Raw genomic sequence first — 23,516 nt, 5'->3', positions numbered from 1 at the left:
GGATGAGAATCCTTTTACCCATAAGTTGCTTTTACCCATAGATTACCCATTTCTCCTTAATCCAGTTATGAAGGAAAAAAGTAGGTTCTACATTTCTCTCACATTTAAATATCAGGAACAGAAAAATGAGAATTTCAAGAATTAATTGTACCACCAACCCTTATATTTTCTTTGAAACCTCTAGGTGAGAACTAGTCCTGCATTCAGAAAAAAAAAATTTCTTTAAAAGCAGTCACATTCCCTCTGAGGAGCATTTCCGACACAGTACATTCTTCACAGCTTCTTTCACATCTTTGTTCCTCAAACTATAGATGAGAGGATTGAGCATAGGTGTCACGACTCCGTAGAATAGAGAGATGATTTTGTCTGTGACTTGTACTTTGTCTGCACCAGATGAGTCTTTAGCCTTGGGTTTTGCATACATGAAGAGGATGGTTCCATAGAATATAATCACCACTGTTAGGTGGGCAGAGCAGGTGGAGAAGGCTTTGCGCTTCCCCTCTGCAGAAGGAATCTTCAGGATAGTGGAGAGAATGAAAACATAGGAAACAAAAATGAAAAGTACTGGGACCACAAGAAAAATCATGTTAGCAATAACCATGCTAATGATATTTATGGAGATATCAGCACAGGCCAATTTTAAGACAGCCAAGATTTCACAAGTAAAATGATTAATGACATTATCCCCACAGAAGGGAAGCCGCATCGCAAGAGAAGTTTGCAACACAGAATTGACACCTCCTGCGATCCAGGACCCAGCAGCCATGGGCACATATGAAGTCTTGCTCATAATGATGGGGTATCTCAGAGGGTTACAGATGGCCACATAGCGGTCAAACGCCATCATGCTTAAAAGGACACACTCTGTGGCTCCCATAGCAAAGGAAAGAAACATTTGCACTCCACATCCAGAGAAGGAAATGGTTTTCTTTGATGTTAAAAAGCTGCTGAGAAATAGGGGAATAGAAGAACTGGTATAGCAAATATCCAAGAATGATAAGTTACTGAGGAAAAAGTACATGGGGGTGTGCAGGTGGGTGTCACAGACACTTACAATGATGATGACTCCATTTCCCAGCAGGATCACCAGGTACATACACAGTACCAGCACAAAGTAAATGGCCTCAAGCTCTGGATAGCCAGAAAGTCCCAAAAGGACAAATTCTGTCACAGAAGACTGATTGGTCTTTCCCATGTTAATATTTTCTTTGACTAAAATGACTTCTGCAACAGCCCGAATACATGTGGATCTGTTACAGCAGTGCTTGCAAGAGTTGTTTGCATCCTTAAGCAGCTTCCCTTAGGGGCAATATGGACTTATAACTGGATACATAGATAGCATAAGACTATGTAATGATCCTCTAACCTCAGTTAGAACTTTAGATCCCATGGAGACTGTAGCTCAAAAAAAAACAAAAAAAAACAAAAAAAAAAAGCTTTTGTTAGAAAAGAGATTCAGAACACATACAACTGGGTTAGAATTGTGTATCTCACTTACATTATGAATCCGAAATTTTTTGAATGCCACATCACCATAACATTTTGATCAAACAACCGAGAACACAACTAATACATTAGCATCAATGAAAATCACTGTTCTTCAGTTACTAAAACAAAATGGTGTATGAAGTCCTGCTTCAATGGTAACTTCATCTCAGTTTCAGAATTTTGTGGCTAGAAAAACGAGCTGAAAAGATACATTTTTAGAAAAAGAACTTTTGTTTAATTCAAACCTGGGGGAAAAGGTATACTTGTAATATCCTAAGGATATTAACTATAGACATTACTAATGGTTGTGAAAGAAAAAAGAAAACAGTTTTTAGACATAGACAAAATTATTCTTGTCTTTTTCAGTACAAGTTGGGATGTCTAGGTAGCTCTACCACCCTGCCTAATACATATAATGAATTACAAGTTGATCTCAGAAAAACTCCAGTGCACATGTCTCAATCTACAAACCATAATAAAGGTATAATCTGAGAAATTTGAGTGATGGGGGATTTACTCTTTTACTTGCAGGCATGAGAAAATACATATTATCTGTTCCCTGCACAGAAATCAACTTTGCTCAAAGAGCTGCTCTGCCAATCATTTTCTCACTGCATATTCAGAATACCCATAATAAGGAGGTATAGGTTACTCAAAATATTCTTAAGCATTAGTAATATGTTACAATTATTTATATCCCCAATTCACTGGAATACAATGTTTCTACATTAAAGTGCCAGAAACAGAAGTCCTACTCTTTTGTGAGATTGCTAGTCTCATAAAATTCCACCTCAATAAATTCAATAATATAACTAAAAGAACTCTCTACTTCTCAGTTTTCATTAATAACAAGTAGCTATCATTGCTACAGTAAAAAAAAAAAAAAAACAAATAAACAAAACAATTAACCAGTATAAAAACAGAACTGACTTCCAGTAAAATTGAAAGGTAGGGCTCTTTACAGTCACTTCACTAGCAAAAGAACCTTTAAAGGACCAGCCAATGGAGCACCGAACCAACTTAGAGTCTTAGCTGCTTTGAGGATTTTTCTAATCCCAAAAGTAATTTAAACTTTCCAGTGTGGATTGGTTAGAATTTAAGAACTTTCTAGCACTTTTGGGATGAAATCCCTTAGAAGCAATTAAAACAAAGTTGCTAATACAATTAAGTGTAACTCACAAAAAAACAAATAATTCTGACTTTATACCTTCTGGGAAGAGCAAATTTAGAAGTGCTACCCCAGGTAAAATGGTCAGGACACAAGTCATCAGAATTGACTATATCTGGTAGAGACTTGTGGGGGTATTCTGTGATGCTTAGGTCAAAATCATACTTTGTTCTTAATAGATTATCTACCAATCACCTTTATTTTGACCTCTAAATCCTGGATTCTCAGAGTAGATAAACATTATTCTAGTCTCATTGCCCTCTCTAAATGGCCAGGATAATAGGTATGGTCATTTTAATTTTGCTCACTCATGCCCTCTATTCAAATACATACACAATACCCCAAACTTAACCTATTTGTTCTTCAGTCATGCCAACACTGCTATGACACAACATGAAACAGACCATATCAATAATTTCCATGATGTGAGCAAATCACATTTTACTTATGAACATGAAAATAAGTTCCAACTTGAAGGAGATAAATATTATGACATTTTCTATGACTATCTTTTGAAATCAATTACCAACATTTGAAGAATTCAATCATTTTACATGAATGTTATGAAATACTCGTTTAGCACGGAAACAAGCAAAAAATCATCGTGAGTAGTCTTAAAAAGAAGGGAGTAAAATTTGACAACTGCATTCTTTCTTGACAGTGAACATTTTTTAAAAGTCATTGAGCAAAAGATGCAACATAATCTTGAGCAATGGGAAAGCAATTTATGCCGTGAAGGATAGTATTATCTATTTCAACAAAATAAATTTAAAGAGCAATTCCAAGAGTTCTTAACATTATGCTAGCATTTTTTCAGTATATTGACTCATAATCCAAATGTTAAGCATGTTTTCTCATTAACGTTCAGTGGACAAAGGAAATAAATAGTTTTGATGAGCACAGTTAAGACTATGTAACAATACAAATGGAAGATAGGCTGTAACTGCAAGTTTTATAAGCAAATTACACAAAAGAATGTTAAATGGAGCCAAATACTTATAATTTAAAAGGTATGTAGAAGAGATACTTATAACTTATTTCAGATAACAGCAAACAATTTTAGTACAAATATTTCCTATGAAATATTTTTATCTCAGTGTACATATGCAAAGGCGATCAGAAATAATTCAAATTTAAGAGGGTGTTATCTATTTTCATTTGTTAACCTGGCAACCCCAACTTCCTGTGACCGGGATTCACATGAAACCCAGTCTAAGCCTGGGCTGCCTCACCAGCACCATGCCCAGGCATTGAGGAAATACAGGACCCAGGTGTCTGGGCAGTACTACTCACAGTAATACTGTGAGACAGTACTATTTTTAGAACTTTCAAATGAGGAACAGAAAGAGAATATTTGGTGTATTTCTCTAAACCACTCTAGTAGGTATAGGATTATACACCTGTTGTCTCAAATGTACCCAGCCACCACATAAATATCACTTACAGCTACAACCCTCATCCTTCCCCAGGACAAATATGGTAAGAAACAATCAACATGAATTCATAGGAGTTCATGATCAAGGACTTCTCTTCAACATTTCTAAGCCCTAGCCTCAACTTCTCCTTTTTTTTTTTCTATTTTACTTAAGTGTTTACTAATTGAGGCCTCCTCATTTCAAGAATAATATCTATTCTTCCCTAAACCCCATAAATTACTTTGGACCCCTCTGAGGTACTACAGCCCATTAGAAGAATGGCAAGCAATACCTAGGGTCTTAATATCTGAGGTCGACTCCCATAATACCAACTGCCTGTCTATATTCCAAACAGACTTTGCCCTAGATTCCCCCTTTACCATGCTCTCCCTAATGCTGGGCCACACGTCAATGCATGCTTTTTTCTGAGGAGCTGACACATGCTACTCCATTTCTATAACTTCCAGGTTCTCTGTATCTCTTAGGTAGATGTCATTCAGATACCATCTTCTTGTCCCTTTACCAGGAAGCTAGTATACCTGTTCATTTCAGTCTGTGTACAGACAAACTAACAACATAATTAAATACAAGACACTGAATCTGGCTCAAGCCTCTTCTCTTCCCTAAAGCAAATTACTCCATTCAAATGTGGCTATATTTTATCTGAATTGTGAACAAAATTTTGATTTCATGATAACTCTAAAAAATTTAGTTTCATCACCTTCAAGTTAGATTAAGAGCAATGTTTTCATGCATTTTTATTGAATAGACACAAAACCTCACCTAGGTCCTCTGGTCTTCAGGCTAAAATTTATCAAAGTGGTTAATATTAGTCATAATGCAGCCACATCAGGATCAGTATATTCAACTCATTTTAGCACAGTCCCTCTCACACTCTCATCATTCTCTCTCCTGTTTGTAAGCTCTCTGTTCCTTTAACAGGTGGATCTTGTGCCTGGCAGGAGAAAATCTAGGAAGAGAGAAGAATGGTAGGTTGGAAGGTTAGTAATAGGTAGAAAGAAAATATCACATTGTATAAGGAACAGAACAGGGACATCAAATTGGGATCAGTTAGCTAGAATTTAAGTGGGAAATACAATATCCCCAAAGCCAAGCAGTAAAGAATAAGAGGTGTGATTAAAAATGAACACATCAAAAAAATAAAAGAAACACATCAGTAAATGTGACTGAGATAGCAAGAGATGGAGGAATGGGAACAATAACAGGTCAATCTAACTTAACTGAGTTGAAAGACAGGTCTCAGTAGGAGGGTTGTTTTTTAGTAACTTCTTAATCTAATTAATCATTCAATAAACAATCTAAGAGTAATATATTTTCAGCTTCTGGAAAGCATAAAGTGGCATAATCTTCTGACTTTTTCCCCTACTCAAACATGGAACTGCTATAGAAATAAGATTTAAAATCTATCAATCTGAAGAATAGAATGCAACTGGAAGAAATCCAAGGAAATAATGTAGCCATTGACAAGAAATGCATTGTGGGAATAGTTTTGAATCAGGTTATTCTTTCTCTATTGCATTGCCATGAGGAAATTATGCTCCACCCTCCTCTAACCCGTCACAAGCTAAGGTAGATACAATAACATCAGAGTGGTCCAGCACCAAGAAGGGTGAAGAGAGAACAAGTCATTAAAAGTGCACACAGAGCAGCCTACCTGGAGAGTTCCCTCTTTCTGCTTTACCTCACTAAAAAAAGCTGGGATATTTTTTACAGTGAAGATAGGGACTCAGAAAACGATAGCATCCAGATAGAGGTAAGGAAAAGAGTCAGGGTTTCCAGGGGAGGAAACATACTTGTACATACCCAATACAGTATAATGGGCTCTCTGCCTTGAGGAACCTCAAACTTTGAACTCACCTGAAATAGTACAAGTTGTGGCCTCGACCTTTTCCTTTTTTTTTTTAATAAGGTACACACTATTGACCAAAATACTGGAGGGGAAAATGAACTCCATAGAGAATAATGTGATAAATGGTGAACACAACCATTATAAAAGAAAGACAATAAAATGGGCAACTTAAAATCAATATGAGAAAGAATTCATTGAACAGAGGGAGCAAAAATTTTGAATGAGCAAAATAAATATCCTTGATGTGATAAGGAAGAATGTTTGTGGCATAAAGCAGGAATAAATAGTTACCAAAAAAAAAAAAAAAAAGAATCACGTGGTAATAGGGTATGAAGCATTTAACAGATCAAATGAGGAACTCAGTAAATGGAATATGTAGCACAATGAATACTGTGACTGTATAATGGGTCCTAAAATAAGCTTCAAGTACTTTCAAACAACTTTAATCATTCAAAGAATGTTCTTTGACCATATAGAATTAAATCAGAAAAAAAATTTAAAGAAAATATAACTTTAAAAAAAAAAGAAAAGAAAATATAACTTTAAAAAAATCCCCAAATGTTAGGAATTTACATAATACACTCCTAGTAACATAGTATGGGAAAGAAATCACAATAAAAAATAAAACTGTTTTGAACTGACTCATAATGAAGATCCCAATAAAAATTTATAGAGTTCAGCTAAAGCCAGTGATTAGAAGAAAATATATAGCCCAAAATACATATATTAGGAGATGATCTTATACTCTAGCTCAAAGTTAGAAAAAAAGAACAAAATCAAATCAACATGTTTCCCCCTTCATTCTCCTCTTGTGCCCACCCACTGAATTTTTTATTTCCATTATAGTATTTTTCAGTTCTAATATTTCCACTTGGTTCTTTTTTTCATATCTTTTGCAAGGATTTGTTTCTCTGCTTAGGCCATCTATATTTTCATTTGTTTCAAGTATGTGTATAATTGCTCACTGAAGCATTTTTTTTCACTGAAGCATTTTATAATGGATGCACTAAATGTCAAATAATTCCAATATCTGCTCATTTTTTGTTGTAGCTGGAGATTGTCCTTTATCATTCAAATTGAGATTCTTTGTGTGAGGAATGATATTCATTTGTATCCTGGATATTTTAGGTACTATGAGAGGCTGGATCTTATTAAGATCTATTTCAGCAGGCTTCCTCTAAAACCATGCCCTTCATTCTCCTCTTGTGCCCACCCACTGAATTTTTTATTTCCATTATAGTATTTTTCAGTTCTAATATTTCCACTTGGTTCTTTTTTTCATATCTTTTCCAAGGATTTGTTTTTTTTTTTTTGTTTTTTTTTTTTTTCCAAGGATTTGTTTCTCTGCTTAGGCCATCTATATTTTCATTTGTTTCAAGTATGTGTATAATTGCTCACTGAAGCATTTTTTTTCACTGAAGCATTTTATAATGGATGCACTAAATGTCAAATAATTCCAATATCTGCTCATTTTTTGTTGTAGCTGGAGATTGTCCTTTATCATTCAAATTGAGATTCTTTGTGTGAGGAATGATATTCATTTGTATCCTGGATATTTTAGGTACTATGAGAGGCTGGATCTTATTAAGATCTATTTCAGCAGGCTTCCTCTAAAACCATGCCCTTTAGAGAAAAGAGTCACTATCTTATTCTTGCCAGATTCAGCAAAACTCTAGTCTCCTCACAAGGACTTCATGGCACAGCAGGGATGAAAGGATTCATAACGAGAGGGCCACGATGAAAGACCTGACTTCCCACTAGTCCTCCTCTGAAACCCTGCCCTTGCCCAGAGTGGAAGGGCAGATGGTAGAAAGTCAAAATCTAGGCTCCTCACTTGATACATGCTGAAGTAGGAGAGTAGAGTCGCAGTATTTTTCTCCGGTATTTGTCTTTCTATCCAACTATTTCACTTAGCATAATGCCGTCTACATCCATATCACATTTTCTTTATTTTATGTCTATCTATCAATAGACACTTGGGTTGCTTCCATATCTTGACTATTGTAAATAATGCTGCAGTAAACATAGGGGTGCATATCTTTTCAAATTAGTGTTTTCATTTCCTTTGGGTAAATACCCAGGAGTGGAATTGCTGAATTCTATGATATTTCTAATTTGTTGAGGAACCTCCATGCTGTTTTCCACAATTTGCATTCCCACCAACGATGCTTGAGGGTTCCTTTATCTATATATCCAAATCTACATTTGTTGTTCTTGTCTTTGATTTTAGCCATTCTGACAGGTGTGAGGTGGTATATCATTGTGGCTTTGGTTTGTATATCCCTGATGATTAGTGACATTGAGCACATTTTTATGTGTCTGTTGGCCATCTGTATATCCTGTTTGGAAAAATATCTATTCAGGTACTCCGCCCAGTTTTTAATCAAGTTATTTGTGGGATTTTTGGTGTTGAGTTGTATGTTTTGTAGGTATTTTGGATATTAACCCTTTATTGGATATATCATTTGTGAATATCTTCTCTCACTCAATAGGTTGCCTTTTTTGGGGGGTTCATCCACTGTGCAAAAGCTCTTTAATTTGATGCAATTCCAATAGTTTTATTTTTGCTTTTGCTTCCTTTGTGTTAGTTATTATCTTTTTTAAAATATTCATTCCAGGGATCCCTGGGTGGCGCAGCGGTTTGGCGCCTGCCTTTGGCCCAGGGCGCGATCCTGGAGACCCGGGATCAAATCCCACATCAGGCTCCCGGTGCATGGAGCCTGCTTCTCCCTCTGCCTGTGTCTCTGCCTCTCTCTCTCTCTCTCTCTCTCTCTCTCTCTCTATCATAAATAAATTAATTAATTAAAAAAAGTATTTAAAATATTCATTCCATCTCTTGCTTCATAGTTTATCTCTTACAAATGATCTTGGGTCTCCTTGTTAAAGTCACACCCCTCTTACTAATAAATGTAATCTAGAGGTGGTAGGGTAATTTACAAGTTAAAATAACAAGATCGGGAACTGTCATAGCAGAGCCAGAGAGCCAGTTGAAAGGATAAATGGAGTTATAGAGGGCAGTTTGGAAGGAATGGAAATAGTGTATTGGCCATTCAGATGACGCTAGGCACCTATAGCTTTGATTATCACATCCTTGTGTTTTCCCACCTCACCAAGGAGAAATGTACTACGCTGCACTGACTTCCATTCTATCAAAGGGGAATCTTAAGAAGAAGGTCTATGAGAGTAATACAGCTTTACTCATTAAAAATAGGGAATGAATCACTACATTTGTATCTTCGGGGTAAATACCCAGTAGTGCAATCGCTAGGTCATAGGGTAGCTCTATTTTCAACTTTTTGAAGAACTTCCATACTGTTTTCAGAGTAGCTGCACCAGCTTGCATTTTCCCACCAACAGTGTAAGAGGGTTCCCCTTTCTTTGCATCTTCGCCAACATCTGTGGTTTCCTGACTTGTTAATTTTAGTCATTCTGACTGTTGTGAGGTGGTATCTCATTGTGGTTTTGATTTGTATTTCCCTGATGCTAAGTGATGTTGAGCATTTTTTCAGTAGTGATCCAAAGGGGCACCTGCACCCTAATATTTATAGCAGCAATGTCTACAATAGCCAAACTATGGAAAGAGCCCAGATATCCGTCCACAGATAAATGGATATATATATATATATATATATATATATATATATATATATACACACAATGTAATACCACTCAGCCATCAAAAAATATATATATTTTTTGTATATGTACATGTATATATATGTATGTATATGTACATGTATGTATATATACATACACACAATGTAATACCACTCAGCCATCAAAAAAAAGAAATCTTGCCATTTGCAACGATGTGGATGGAACTAGAGGATATTATGCTAAGTTAAATGAGTCAGTCAGAGAAAGACAATTATCACATGATCTCACTCATACGTGGAATTTAAGAAACAAAACACAGGATCATAGGAGAAAAGAGGGGAAAATAAAACAAGATGAAATCAGAGAGGGTGACAAACCATAAGGGACTCTTAATCATAGGAAACAAACGAGGGATGGGGTAACTGGGTGATGGACACAGGGAGGGCACGGGATGTAATGAGCACTGGGTGTTATATAAGATTGATGAATTACTGACCACTACCTCTGAAACCAATAATACATTATATGTTAATTAATTGAATTTAAATAAAAAATAAAAATAAACTTGACCTAAAAAGAAAGACAAAGCAGGTCACTAAAGTAGGAAGAAAAATATGCCACACTCCACAAATCAAGATTACTTAACATATCTTGTCCATAAATTTTCAAAATATGATTTTACAGTCATCTGATAAATCTGGTGTCCTTTAAACATTTTAAAAGAAATATTGTTACCTGTTATTTTAAGAGTAAATGGAAGTAAAAAGGAAACAAAGTTAAAAAGGAAACTATAGAATGGCAAGAACCAAAATGGCAACATCTACAGTTATAAGATGAGGGACAAGTGATTTTAAATTATTCTTGCTATTTTACTAAATTGTATATGCATGCATCCACATTTAGTACAGATAAAACTAGGGTCAATGGGTTTGGGAGATAGTGTTATGGTTGATCATAGAAGGACAAGATTCAAATGAGGAAGAAAATGAATCAAACATGATGTATTGGGTTAGGAGGTAATGTGAGTGTGTGTTCTCCAAATGTTTTCTCTCAGACTTAGGCTTATCTAAGCAGTAAACATAATATATACAAATGTGAAATGTTCACAAAGTGCTTAAAAGAAAAATCTGAGTTCTTGTCTACATGAAATATAGAATTTTTTCTTTTACCGTTGCCAACATGTCTTTGTGCAACTCAGAATAAAACCTTTTATGACTCCATAAAAAAAAAAAAAAGAAAATGAAGAGAATCTCCAAATCCAGTCTTTTTCCACTGTCATTACTCTCAAAAGTCAAAGATAAGTGGAGAATTACTGTTTCACTCTCTATTCCCAATTTTCCATGTAGAAATATTTTGACAACAGTTACAATTGCCTTTAAAACATGACATAGGATAACTCAAAATATACAATTATTTTAGAAAATATATTAAAAAGTCAGCACTATGCTTTCAAGTTTATATGTAGTACATGCATATGAATATATTAAAATATTTATATATAGTTACTACAACTGAAATTATGGATGAATTTAATTTCTTTGGAGTTTTCCAAGTTTCTCAGCTTTTCTGTAATAAGTATGTATTATTTATTTAATCAGGAAATTTTGAATTTATTAAAAAAATAAATTATTGTTTAATAAGCTAAACTATGATTAGGTCTTTGAAACAATATCCCTAAAGCTTAAAATGCTACTACTACCTTCCACACAATTTAGACACTCTTTAAATCACTTCTGGGATTACAAGACTCCTTAGAGGAAAAGAAAGAAGGATTTAATTTGGCTGCCAAAGCCATGGATACGTCCTCTGGACATTTTTAGAGCCCAGAGATTAAAGAACACATATTTATTTACTACTGATACAAATTCAAGACAGAACATTTTAGCAGGGATGACAGCCTTACCTTTGGTCTGTTCCCCTTGCCAGTACCCACAGTAATCTGAAATATTGGAATTCTTAACAGTGGGCCTCAGAGTTCAAAAAGAAGAGGGCAAGGGGGTCAACTCACTTGAAGAAGGGCAACCACAATGAATTTATCATCTGGACACAAAGATGTTGGTGAAATTCTAGAAAAAGGAATGATATATAGAGATAAGTGTGCCTCTGTCTAAAACTACATCCTTTTTTTAGAAACGGGAGTCTCAACAGGCCATGCTACCTACTGTGTGGAGAAAAGGTAAAAATCCTACACTAAAAATTGAACAGAAAGTGTTGCAGAGTTATAAAGATTTGTTTCAGAAAGAGGAGAAATGGAAGTGATAAATCATAAATAATTTATGTTTTATATTTTTTGAAACTATTCACTTTGAACTGATTTTAAACTTTAAGAAAAGTTGCAAAATTGGTTCAAAGAGTTCCCTTATACATCTCACCTAACCTCTAATGTTAACATCTTAAAGAACCATAGTACAATTATTAAGAATAAGAAATTAACATTGGTACATTATATTAACTATTGACTTTATTCAAATTTCACCAATTTTCCACTAGTTTCTTTTCCTACTCCAGGATCTTCTTCAGGATCCCACACTGTATATAATTGTTATTTCTCCCTTGTCTCTTCCATTCCAGTTTACAACTACTCCTCAATCTTTTTTCTTTCATTAATTTGAAAAGTTCTAAATAAAAAAATGAAAAAAGAAATATAGACAAAATAATAAATTATTATTAATAATAAAATAATAGAATTATTAAATCAAGGAAGTATCTTGAATATCTATGAACATAATTTTAAATTATTCATTTCCGGGGATCCCTGGGTGGCGCAGCGGTTTGGTGCCTGCCTTTGGCCCAGGGCGCGATCCTGGAGACCTGGGATCGAATCCCACATCAGGCTCCCGGTGCATGGAGCCTGCTTGTGTCTCTGCCTGTGTCTCTGCCTCTCTCTCTCTCTCTGTGTGTGACTATCATAAATAAAAATTTAAAAAAATAAAAATAAAAATAAATAAATTATTCATTTCCACTCAGGATGAAAAAGGTGGGAAAATGTCAGCCTGAGAGACTGGATTAAATTAACATGCATTCTAAACTCATTCTGTGCCAAAGACTATTATATATCAACATATAAGCTTCAAAACAATTCTATAAAATAGTTGCTAAAATGTTAATATTACAGATGACACATCATGCTCAAGCAAGTTAAGTGTCTTGCCTGAGATCTGTATACTTATGAAGCCACCGAGCCGAGACTGAACTGGACTCTAAGTTCTCTGACTCCAAGCCAATTGTTCTTTCTATTAAGACATGGTATTTTTTCTCAAATAAATCTTATCATCAGTCCAGACAAAGGGATAATAGGATTAGGACACAGTAGACTTCCATAGCACAACCTTAGAGATAGTCAGAATATGCAGGATGAGCTAAGGTGAATCAATTCCAGGAGTGAGACTTTTGCTCAGATAGAAGTTCCCATAGGTAAGAGCTAAACACTTTTGCTGTGTTTCTAGGAACAAAAAAAAAAAAAAAAAAAATTGCACTTGTTTTCCACAGAGAAAAAAAAATAAAAAACAAGAGGATAATTCTCAATACCATGTAGAAAGAGAAGAAAAGACCGTGCTTTTTCCCTTTGCCTTTGTTCATTCCACCTTATCCATTATTATTTTCTTTTGGGACACACAGGGCTTATTTATTCAGACAAGCACTGGGGATCTCCTGTGAAGGATGTTTCATATTGTGAAGAACAAAGTTGCTTTATAAACAATAGGGAACACTATGTCTGGAACTAGAATTCAATACTTAGTGCTAGACATTTTCTCCTGAGGATGCCTTCCAGGATAACTGTCATGTAGCCTGATATAAGAGGCTCATGGGGCAAAATAAGAAATTCTGGCTGAATTTATATGCTTTATAGACAAACTTCTGTTGCTAAATACAGGTAGAAGATAATAGATGCACGTGACCCATAAATCTCAGAATTTTCTTTCCTTGCATAGGTGGTGCCCAATGGTGACAAATAATCTAAGGACAGGCCTTTTGGGGAAAGGAATAAAGCTTGGGGAGCCAAGAAATGGAAACTTTACCTTTTTATGAACAAAGAGAAAGAAGAAAAGGTAACAGAAGCTCCTGCTCTTTCCTTGTAGTCTTACCTTTCAGGCAGGTATCTCCTCTTTCTTTTTACTACGTGGTACTGTTGCTGCATCCTGTCCATATTGCTAACCTTGGTTACATTCCAGATAGTGGACTCTAGTAGTATCGCTTTGCAAAACTTGGGTTGTATCAATACGTCTTCCGAGTGTGGATATATTTGCGAGATGGACTGATTGAAATCAGAATATTAAATAGCATTAATTAGTGTATGTAATAAAGCACCAGAAAATCTCAAGTCAATTTCCAATCCATTGACTGTTCTTTTCCCTTTAGGGTTTTAGAGAAAGCCGGAGCCAACAAATACCTGGACCTTTTGGCTTCTTCCATGATCTCCTAATCATTAGAAAGAATATAAAGACATCAATCTTTGCCCCAGGGCAGTTCCTTGTTAAGAAGAATTTAATCCTTTTTTTTTAATTTTTACAGTCAAAACTATAGTTTTATTACAGAAAATATGAAAAATATGTAAAAGTTAAGGAAATTCTAAACACCTCAAACCAAATCTGATAAAGAAAACCACAGTTAATATTTTGATGTGGTTTCTTTCAGCTACATGTATACAAAATTTATGTATACATCAATTATATTGTCTGAGACTTATTTTATCTGAAATATTATATCACGAGTATTTTCCTTGTCCTTAATTATTTGCCAAGATCACAATTTTCTTTAAAAAAAAAAAAGATTTTATTTATTTATTTATTTATTTATTTATTTAAGAGAGAGCACAAGAACAAGCTGGGGAGAAGTCGTGGGGGAGGGAGAGGAAGGGGGAGAATCTATCAAGCAAACTCCTGCTGAGCATGGAGCCTGACACAGGGCTCGATTCAGGACACTGAGATCATGATCTGAGCTGAAATCGAGTCAGATGCTCAACTGACTGAAACACTCTGGCGCCCAGCAAGATAGCAATTTTCACGTATTATAACAAGTCCCATCACCACAAACCAGATTTTCAGAATCCTTAAAAAAATTATGACTATCTATTGGTTGGATATTCCAGAAAAATAATTATTAAATGATGATGATGATGATGATAAAAGTAATCTCCAAGTGACTTATAGGGAAATACTTGCAGTTTCATCATTTAAAATCAAGTTGGCTCATGTCTAAATTACTAAGTTTTTATTAAGAAAGAAAATTGAATTCTATCAAATGATTTTTTATATCTATCTGGATGATCATATACGCTTTTTTGTTTACCCATTTGTTTGCCATGTTATGTTGATAAATTTCTAAATATTAACTTGGAATGCCTTGAATTTATGAAATCATTATACAGTTGGATTTGGTTTTATACTTACTTATGATTTTTACATATATATTCAAATGAGATTAAACCATAGTTTTATTAATACCTAAGCATATAAAAGTAATTTTAGCTTGATAAAATGATTTATAAGCTGTTCCATGATTTTTTGGATATTAGACCCTTTACGTAGCACAGAAATTATTTGTTTCTTGAAAGTATAACTTCTGGGGCAACTGGGTGGCTCAGTCAGTTAAGCATCTGCGTTTGGCTCAGGTCATGCCCAGCGTCCTGGGATTGAATCCCATGTGGGGCTCCCTCCTTAGGGGGAGTGTGCTTCTAACCTCTCCCACTCTCCCTGCTTGTGCACACTCTCTCTCTCTCTCTAATAAATAAATAAATGAAATCTTAAAAAAGAAAAGAAGGAAAGAAAGTATAACCTCTTCCCTTAGTAATCTGTGTCCAATGTCTATTTTCAGGATCAGTGTCTTTTTCCCAATTGGATTTCTGATACTACTACAGTATCTACTGTGCTAAAAGTTGAATAAAGAAATGAAAGTTTCTATGAGACAGGTCAGCACAGTTTTGTGGAAACACTCAAAATGAGTATCCTACCCAAACTAGTTCAGGAAGGTTTCCTAGAAAAAGGTAATAATGGAAAGGGGCCTTTCCAGTTTAAGATAAGAGCTTGTACAAAAGCATGAAGAAAAAAGAGAATGATGTTTGGGGCACACTGTGAGAAGTTCATTATGGCTATAGCAGAGCATGAGGAAGAAGGGAAGGTAGTAGCTCCAGAATTTCTATATTAGCAACATTCAGGGGTGACAATCTAGTTGCACAAAGGTTAAGTCCTCTTTTTTTTTTTATTGGAGTTCGATTTGCCAACATATAGCATAACACCCAGTGCTCATCCCATCAAGTGCCCCCCTCAGTGCCCATCACCCAGTCACCCCACCCCACCCCCACCCTTGTTCATTTCCCAGAGTTAGGAGTCTCTCTTGTTCTGTCTCCCTCTCTGATATTTCCCACTCATTTTCTCTCCTTTCCCCTCTATTCCCTTTCACTATTTTTTATATTCCCCAAATGAATGAGACCATGTAATGTTTGTCCTTCTCTGATTGACTCATTTCACTCAGCATAATACCCTCCAGTTCCATCCACGTCGAAGCAAATGGTGGGTATTTGTCACTTCTAATGGCTGAGGAATATTCCATTGTATACATAGACCACATCTTCTTTATCCATTCATCTCTGTGGAGGTTCCTCAAAGAGTTAAAAATAGATCTGCCCTACGACCCAGCAATTGCACTGCTGGGGATTTACCCCAAAGATACAGATGCAGTGAAATTCCTGGACACCTGCACCCCGATGTTTATAGCAGCAACGTCCACAATAGCCTAACTGTGGAAGGAGCCTCGGTGTCCATCGAAAGATGAAAGGTTAGGTCTTCTTAAAATACTATATCAGGCAAGTACAAAATAACCGGAGCACAGCTGAGTTTTCATATGGTATTAACATTGTATATCATAGGAACATATACAATGGAAAGATCAATGTTGGCTAGAAAAATCAAGTAAGGCAATACTGTTAATTTCAACATACCTAAGGACCACATAGTATTTTCAGAGGTTAAAAAAAAAAAAAGAAGAAGAAGAAGAAGAAGAAGAGCTGTGGTAGGTACTATAGTGTTTTGATAAGAAAGCTGATTCTTGATCTAGACTGCCAGGTATTAAATCCTGGTTCTAGCTTCAAGATGTTGGGGAAGCTATTTAACTTCCATTCATCTGTTTGCTCCTTCATATAATAGGAATAATAATAGCATCTCATACTGCTATTATATAAATTACTTATCTCATAGGGTTGCAATGAATATTAAATGACTTAATAGGGTAAAGTACTTATAACAGTGCCTGGCACAGAGCTAGTTCTCAATTAACATTAGCTAGCTATTATTGTCCAGCCATAGGAATACTTAGCAACATTCATAAAATCTTTGTAACAGGCACTGTCATAAGCATATTTTATATATTCATTATCAGAAAGTTTCTTGCTATAAAATAAAAATAATACAGAAGACACAGAGGTACATTCCAACATAGTATATATAAAGATTAAGAGAAAAAAATTACTTATCATTAAATACTAGTATTATAGCATATCAACTTGCCTAAAAACATATAAAATTTGCATCAAGGAGTTTGGTGACAAGAAAAGAAGAAAAGAATTTCTATACTGATAGAGGAGAAATCCAGGTTCTGAAAAAATTGTACTTAATGTGGGACCAGGCCACTTAACCCCTGGAAGCTCCTTGCAACCAATCTCAAATAGTTTCAGATTAACTCTAGACTGGCCCTTGAAAAATAAACACATGTCCACCTGAGAAGAGAAAATATTCAAAATCTGTCCATTAGAACCTCAAACTTTAGTGCTGTCACCTTAAACACACTACATAAATTTTTCTTTCTGAGTCAGTCAGGAGACTTAATTATAATCAATGATATCATTATAAAAGTATTATAATTACAGACACAATGTTTTAACTACGTATTAGACACTCAGATATTTCATGTAATTTAATAATCACAACAAATTGTTATTTCTTTCCCACATCACCATGTATGGATTGAGGCTCAGAGACTCACATACACAATCAAATGACATGGCGCTAACTGTATGTGATGTCTTATTTAAGAAATTGAACTAACTTCCTTTTTAAAAGATTTCAGAATATTCATCAATAATGATATTTATATGTGCATTTAGAACTAAGTTGTCCTTATCATTTTATTAGAGGCCTGACACTTCACAACACAATTCTTGGGGTTATCAGTAGCTTAGCCTCTGCCATTGCACAGCCCTAAAAAGTACTGAAACTCTCAGTGCTTCACTTTCATCATCAATAAGTTAAAATTGTATTCATGCCTTTCCTGATTCCCAGAGCTGAGTGAAAAATCAAAATATTGCAGGTAAAAGTGACGTTTTAAACTAAATTATAAATGTAAATTTCCTGAAGTCATACTTAATCTGAACTCCACAGGTGACATGGACACGTGAAGATGGGGAATTACTCAGCTGTGACTGAATTCTTTTTGGTGGGACTTTCCCAATACCCAGAGCTCCAGCTTTTTCTGTTCATGCTCTGCCTCATCATGTATGTGATAATTCTGCTGGGAAATAGCCTCATCATCATCATCAGCATACTGGATTCTCGCCTCCACACCCCCATGTACTTCTTCCTTGGGAATCTCTCGTTCTTGGACATCTGTTACACATCCTCTTTTATTCCTACGATGCTCATCATATTTAGGTCTGAGAAAAAATCCATTTCCTTCATTGGATGTGCTCTGCAGATGGTTGTCTCCCTTGGGTTGGGCTGCACTGAGTGTGTCCTCTTGGCTGTGATGGCCTATGATCGGTATGTGGCCATCTGCAACCCACTGAGGTATCCCATCGTCATGAACAGGGTGCTTTATGTGCACATGGCTGCGTGGTCCTGGATCATAGGCTGTCTGAACTCCCTAGTTCAAACAGTGCTAATAATGTTGTTGCCTTTCTGTGGGAATAATGTCATTGACCATCTTACCTGTGAGTTACTGGCCCTTCTTAAGCTCATATGTTCAGATATTTCCATTAATGTGCTTATTATGACAGTGGCAAGTATTCTTTTCTTAGTGATTCCCCTAATGTTAATTTTTATTTCATATGTTTTCATTCTCTCTACCATTCTGAGACTTAACTCTACTGAGGGGAGAAAGAAAGCCTTTTCAACGTGTTCAGCCCACCTCGCTGTAGTAGTTTTATTCTATGGTTCAGCCTTATTTATGTACATGAAGCCCAAGTCAAAAGACACAAAGACAATTGATGAGATCATCGGGCTGTCTTATGGAGTGGTAACCCCAATGTTGAACCCCATCATCTACAGCCTGAGGAATAAGGAAGTGAAAGAGGCTATGAAGAAAGTCTTGAGTAGACACTTTCATTCACGGAAAATATGAAAGTGCTTAGGACATGTGAGCACATTTGGGGAGAAGACATATTTTGGTAGTCAGAGATGAAGTCACAGAACTCAGTAAAAGGAGAGTATTGTGTTTGTAAAGTGAAATTCTCATTTTTACAGCAGAGAATTTCTGTGTAAACCATGTAAACTTCATGTAATATCTTTGTAGCAGTCCTAGTTATACGGAACCATGCCTCTTCGTTCCATAGAAGTCAAGATGGATGCTGTTCATAATGAATATCTCTCTGTCTCTATGTATTGCCTCTTCTTTCTCTCCTCTTTTCTCCCTCTTCCTTCTTTTACTTTTCTTTCTTTGCTCTCTTCTTTATCTTCTTTCTCAGTCTCCTCAAGGTACATATGTATATATTGTTTTGGTCTATACAGTATCCTCTCATCTTGTGAAAAAACACATCTTTTTCTTTTAAGGAATCAACAACCTTCCACTCTCCATCCATATTTGACTGAGGCTGGCCACACTCTCTGATCAGACGATAAGCATGAAACACACACTCGTCCATTGAAAAATGAACATTGCCTAGCTACAGTGGTTCATTCGGGATAGCATATGACCTAAGCCACACAAATCATACTTAATTGCCAAAATGTTGCCTGTGTGTCAAAGAAGAGTCACACTTTTTTTCCAACAGTCTCTAATAGGTAGAACATATGCCCAGATCTTCTGGCCATCTGTCAATATATGGAGAAAGTAGATTTAAGGGAAAGACTTAGGGTGTGCTTCATGTCAGTAACTCCTGATTAAGATGGCTCTAAAAACATTCATGCTTGTACTTTTCAGTTATGTGAGCTGATAAAGTTCCTTTAAAGCAGACTGAATTAATTTCCACTGCTTATAACCATATAAACCCTTATTAATGCATTTTTTTAGTTTCAGAGGTAGAGTTCAGTGATTCATCAGTTGTATATAATACCCAGTGCTCATTACATCAAGTGCCTTCCTTAATGCCCATCACCCAGTTACCCCACCCTGCCACCCACCACCTCTCCAACACCCCTCAGTTTGTTTTCTACAGTTAATAGTCTCTTATGGTTTGCCTCCCTCTCTGTTTTCCTCTTTTATTTTGCCTTCCCTTTTCCTATGTTCATCTTTTTTGCTTCTTAAATTCTACATATGAGTAATGTCATATGGTATTTGTCTGACTTATTTCACTCAACATAATACCATCTAGTTCCATCCACATCATTGCAAATGGCAAGATTTTATTCTTTTTGATGGCTGAGTAATATCCCATTACATACACTCACACATACACACTACATCTTTATCCATTCATCTGTGGATGGACATCTGGGCTTTCCATAGTTTGGCTATTGTGGACACTGCTTCTATAAACATTGGGGTGCATGTGCCCCTTTGAATCACTATACTTATATCCTTTGGACAAATACCTAGTAGTACAATTGCTGTGTTGTAGGGTTGGTCAATTTTTAACTTTTTGAGGCACCTCCACAATAGCTGCATCAGTTTGCATTCCTACCAGTAGGGTAAGAGGGTTCCCCTTTCTCTACATCCTTGCCAACATCTGATGTTTACTGACTTGTTAATTTTAGCCATTCTGACCAGTGTGAGGTGATATTTCATTGTGGTTTTGATTTGTATTTCCCTGATGCCAAGTGATGTTGAGAATTTCTCATGTGTCTGTTGGCCATTTGTGACAGTATGGTACTGGCATAAAAACAGATACATAGATCAATAGAACAGAATACAGAACCCAGAAGTGGACCCTCAACTCTACAGTCAACTAAGCTTCAACAAAGAGGAAAGAATATCCAAAGGAAAAAAGACAGTCTCTTCAACTCCTAGACCCCTGGAGTGAAACTGGACTATTTTCTTACATTACATACAAAAATAAACTCAAAATGGATGAAAGACTCAAAAGTGAGACAGGAGTCCATCAAAATCCTAGAGGAGATGGGTGCCTAGGTGGCTCAGTTGGTTGGGTGTCTGCCTTTAACACCTGCTTGGGGCTCCCTATTCATCAAGGAGTCTGCTTCTTCCTCTCCTTCCACTCCTCCTCCCACTTGTGCACATGTACTTTCTCGCTCAAGTAAAAAAATAAAACCTTTCTTAAAAATCCTATAGGAGAGGGACGCCTGAGGGGCTCAGTGATTGAGCACCTGCCTTTGGCTCAGGTCATGATCCTGGGGTCCTGGAATCAAGTCCCACAACAGGCTCCTTGCAGGAAACCTGATTCTCCCTCTGCCTATGTCTCTGCCTTTCTCTGTGTCTCTCATGAATAAATTAATAAAATCCTTTTTAAAAACTCAAGAGGAGAACATAGGCAGAAACCTCTGACTTCAGCTGCAGCAACTTCTTTCTAGACACATCTCCAAAGGAAAAGGAAACAAAAACAAAAATGAACTATTGGGACGTCATCAAGATAAAATGCATTTTCTCACCTTACCTCATCCTCTTCCTCACAGGCTCCTAGTTCTAACTTTCTCTCTGTATATCTCTTTTTCCTGATTCTTTCTGATACTATGTCTCTCCCTCTCACTTGTGATTCTCTGTTTCTGTCTCTTTTATTCACTCGTGCTCTTTCATCCTCTCTCTGTCTCAAAAACTTGTCATTTTTAAGAATCACTGTTGGTCCCAAATTCACCAGTACTCAGGAATCACTTCTTCCTTTAGCACCAATTACAATAATACAATTACAATAACATAACCTTCATTTTGCATCAATACACACAGTTTATCCCCCCTTGCAAATACTGCTGAGGACTTTTTACATTATCCTAGTTCTTGGTCATTTTTCCCCCAGACTCCTCTATTGTGCTTCTCCATCACTTTTCTGATTACCTTATAATTACTTTTCATTGTATTTAAGCTCTCTATAGCCCATTTCAGATCCAAAAGAGTATATGCAAAATCCATATACATTCAAGAGGTTGTCATGTTTAACTAACACACTACTTAGCTTGAGAATAAAATAAAGTGATGGAGGGGGAAAAATTTTTAGTACTGAATATCAGTGCTCCTAGTATCTACCAGACATACTTCCTTACAAGGGCCTCTTAAAGCCATCTCCCTATTTAGCTCTAGGCTAGTTACCTGCCTCCTTTAAAAGCATTATGCTTAACCCAATAAAAATATATGGGGAGACAACTAAAAGCATTCCTCATTGTGGTCCTTCTCAAAGGAGTGAGTCTACCCCCCAAAACAGATGGCAGCTTCTATTCTTATAACTACAGAAAAGAAGTTCAGGCACTTTTAAAAATGTGTCCTTGGAGATGTGTAATTGGTTGGACATTGAACTCTTGATTTCAGCCCAGGTGATGATCTCAGGGTTGTGAAATCAACCCCCACGTCGATCTCCACACTCAGCATGGAGTCTGCTTGAGATTCTCTCTCTTCCTTTCGCTTTGCCCCTCTCCTAGCTTGTGCTCTCTAAGTAAGTAAGTAAGTAAGTAAGTAAGTAAGTAAATAAATAAATAAATAAATAAATAAATAAAATCTTTAAAGAAAAAAATTATGTATCCTCACTTAGAAATATTGAATCCCAACACCATGTCAAGTATACATGTCCTTCACTTCAAGAATAACAAACATGTGAATAATACAAAGCCACTTCTATCATCTTTACTTATTCAATAAAATAAAAGATTTCATGGTGAAAAAAAAATTTCTCCGGCATACCTCTGAGACATATTATCAACTAAAACAGGCTATCTCCTCACTGTCACCAAAAATGATCTTGACTCCAATTATTTGTAGGGTTTCAAATGCAATTACTAGATACCAATATCAGATATCAAGTATCCTAACCTCCTCCAAGGGAAATAAGTTTCTAATCTATCAAATAATATATAAAGGTCAGTTAACACAACAGTCAAATCTCACAGAATTAAAAGCATCTAGTTTAACACTTTGTGTTTGCATATCCTCTAACACAGCCATAATGGGTGATTATCCATCCTTTCTCGCACACCTCTAGTAATGGGAAGCTCACCACCTCCTGAGAACCTTAGTCAAAGCCAGTTTTAGAAATATCTTATTTGAAGCCAAAACATGTCTTTTATATTTTCTAATTTTATTCTTAGCTGTATACTTTAGAAAAATATCACACGAGTGATATTCTGAGTTTATTTTTAGAACTAGAATTAGAGTTTATATTTTAGAGTAGTCTATTAGCTTTTAGAATTAATATAGTTCAATTCATTCATTCAACAAATATATGAATATTTACACTCTTCTAGATAATGGCAAATAATATGATCATTAATGTCTGAAATGGAATTTGAATACAGATCTGTTTTATTCTAAGGGCCATCACATACCTTTTGTTCCCTGCTACTATCCTGTGGTTGTAGCTTGGACAACTTTTCAGCTTGGATATTACAACAATGTTCGAAGTGGTTTCACAGTCTCTGAATTTTTCCTAATTTTATGCAGTCTACCTTCCAGATTAATCATTCTAATTCAAGGTGATCATCACTAACTGTTCAAAAAGTTCATCTGGTTTTTCAACTAAAATACAAAAACGCTGACATGATATTAATTTCCCTCCACAAAATGGTCACTACCTAAAATTCCAGTATTGTCTACTAGGGCAAACTCAACCATTCTCATTGTTTCAATGAATCACCAAAAAATTATTAATCTAAATTTATAGGTACATCCCACATTT

At 35.8% G+C, this 23,516-nt stretch overlaps 2 protein-coding genes across 2 annotated transcripts; one reads left to right on the top strand and one right to left on the bottom strand.

The window, feature by feature from the left end:
- Positions 1 to 232: 232 nt before the first annotated feature.
- On the bottom strand, positions 233 to 1,195 carry LOC121495998 (olfactory receptor 13C7-like). Its single transcript, XM_041764165.1, has one exon. It carries the CDS (start codon positions 1,193 to 1,195, stop codon positions 233 to 235), a length of 963 nt encoding a protein of 320 aa, XP_041620099.1.
- Positions 1,196 to 17,929: 16,734 nt separating this feature from the next.
- On the top strand, positions 17,930 to 18,868 carry LOC121496064 (olfactory receptor 13D1-like). Its single transcript, XM_041764291.1, has one exon. The coding sequence runs from the start codon at positions 17,930 to 17,932 to the stop codon at positions 18,866 to 18,868; it is 939 nt and encodes a 312-aa protein (XP_041620225.1).
- Positions 18,869 to 23,516: the final 4,648 nt, after the last annotated feature.

Source organism: Vulpes lagopus, chromosome 7, assembly GCF_018345385.1.
Source record: "Vulpes lagopus strain Blue_001 chromosome 7, ASM1834538v1, whole genome shotgun sequence".
NCBI lineage: Eukaryota > Metazoa > Chordata > Mammalia > Carnivora > Canidae > Vulpes > Vulpes lagopus.
Note: the sequence above shows the minus strand (reverse complement) of the source record. Positions and strands in the feature narration are given on the sequence as shown.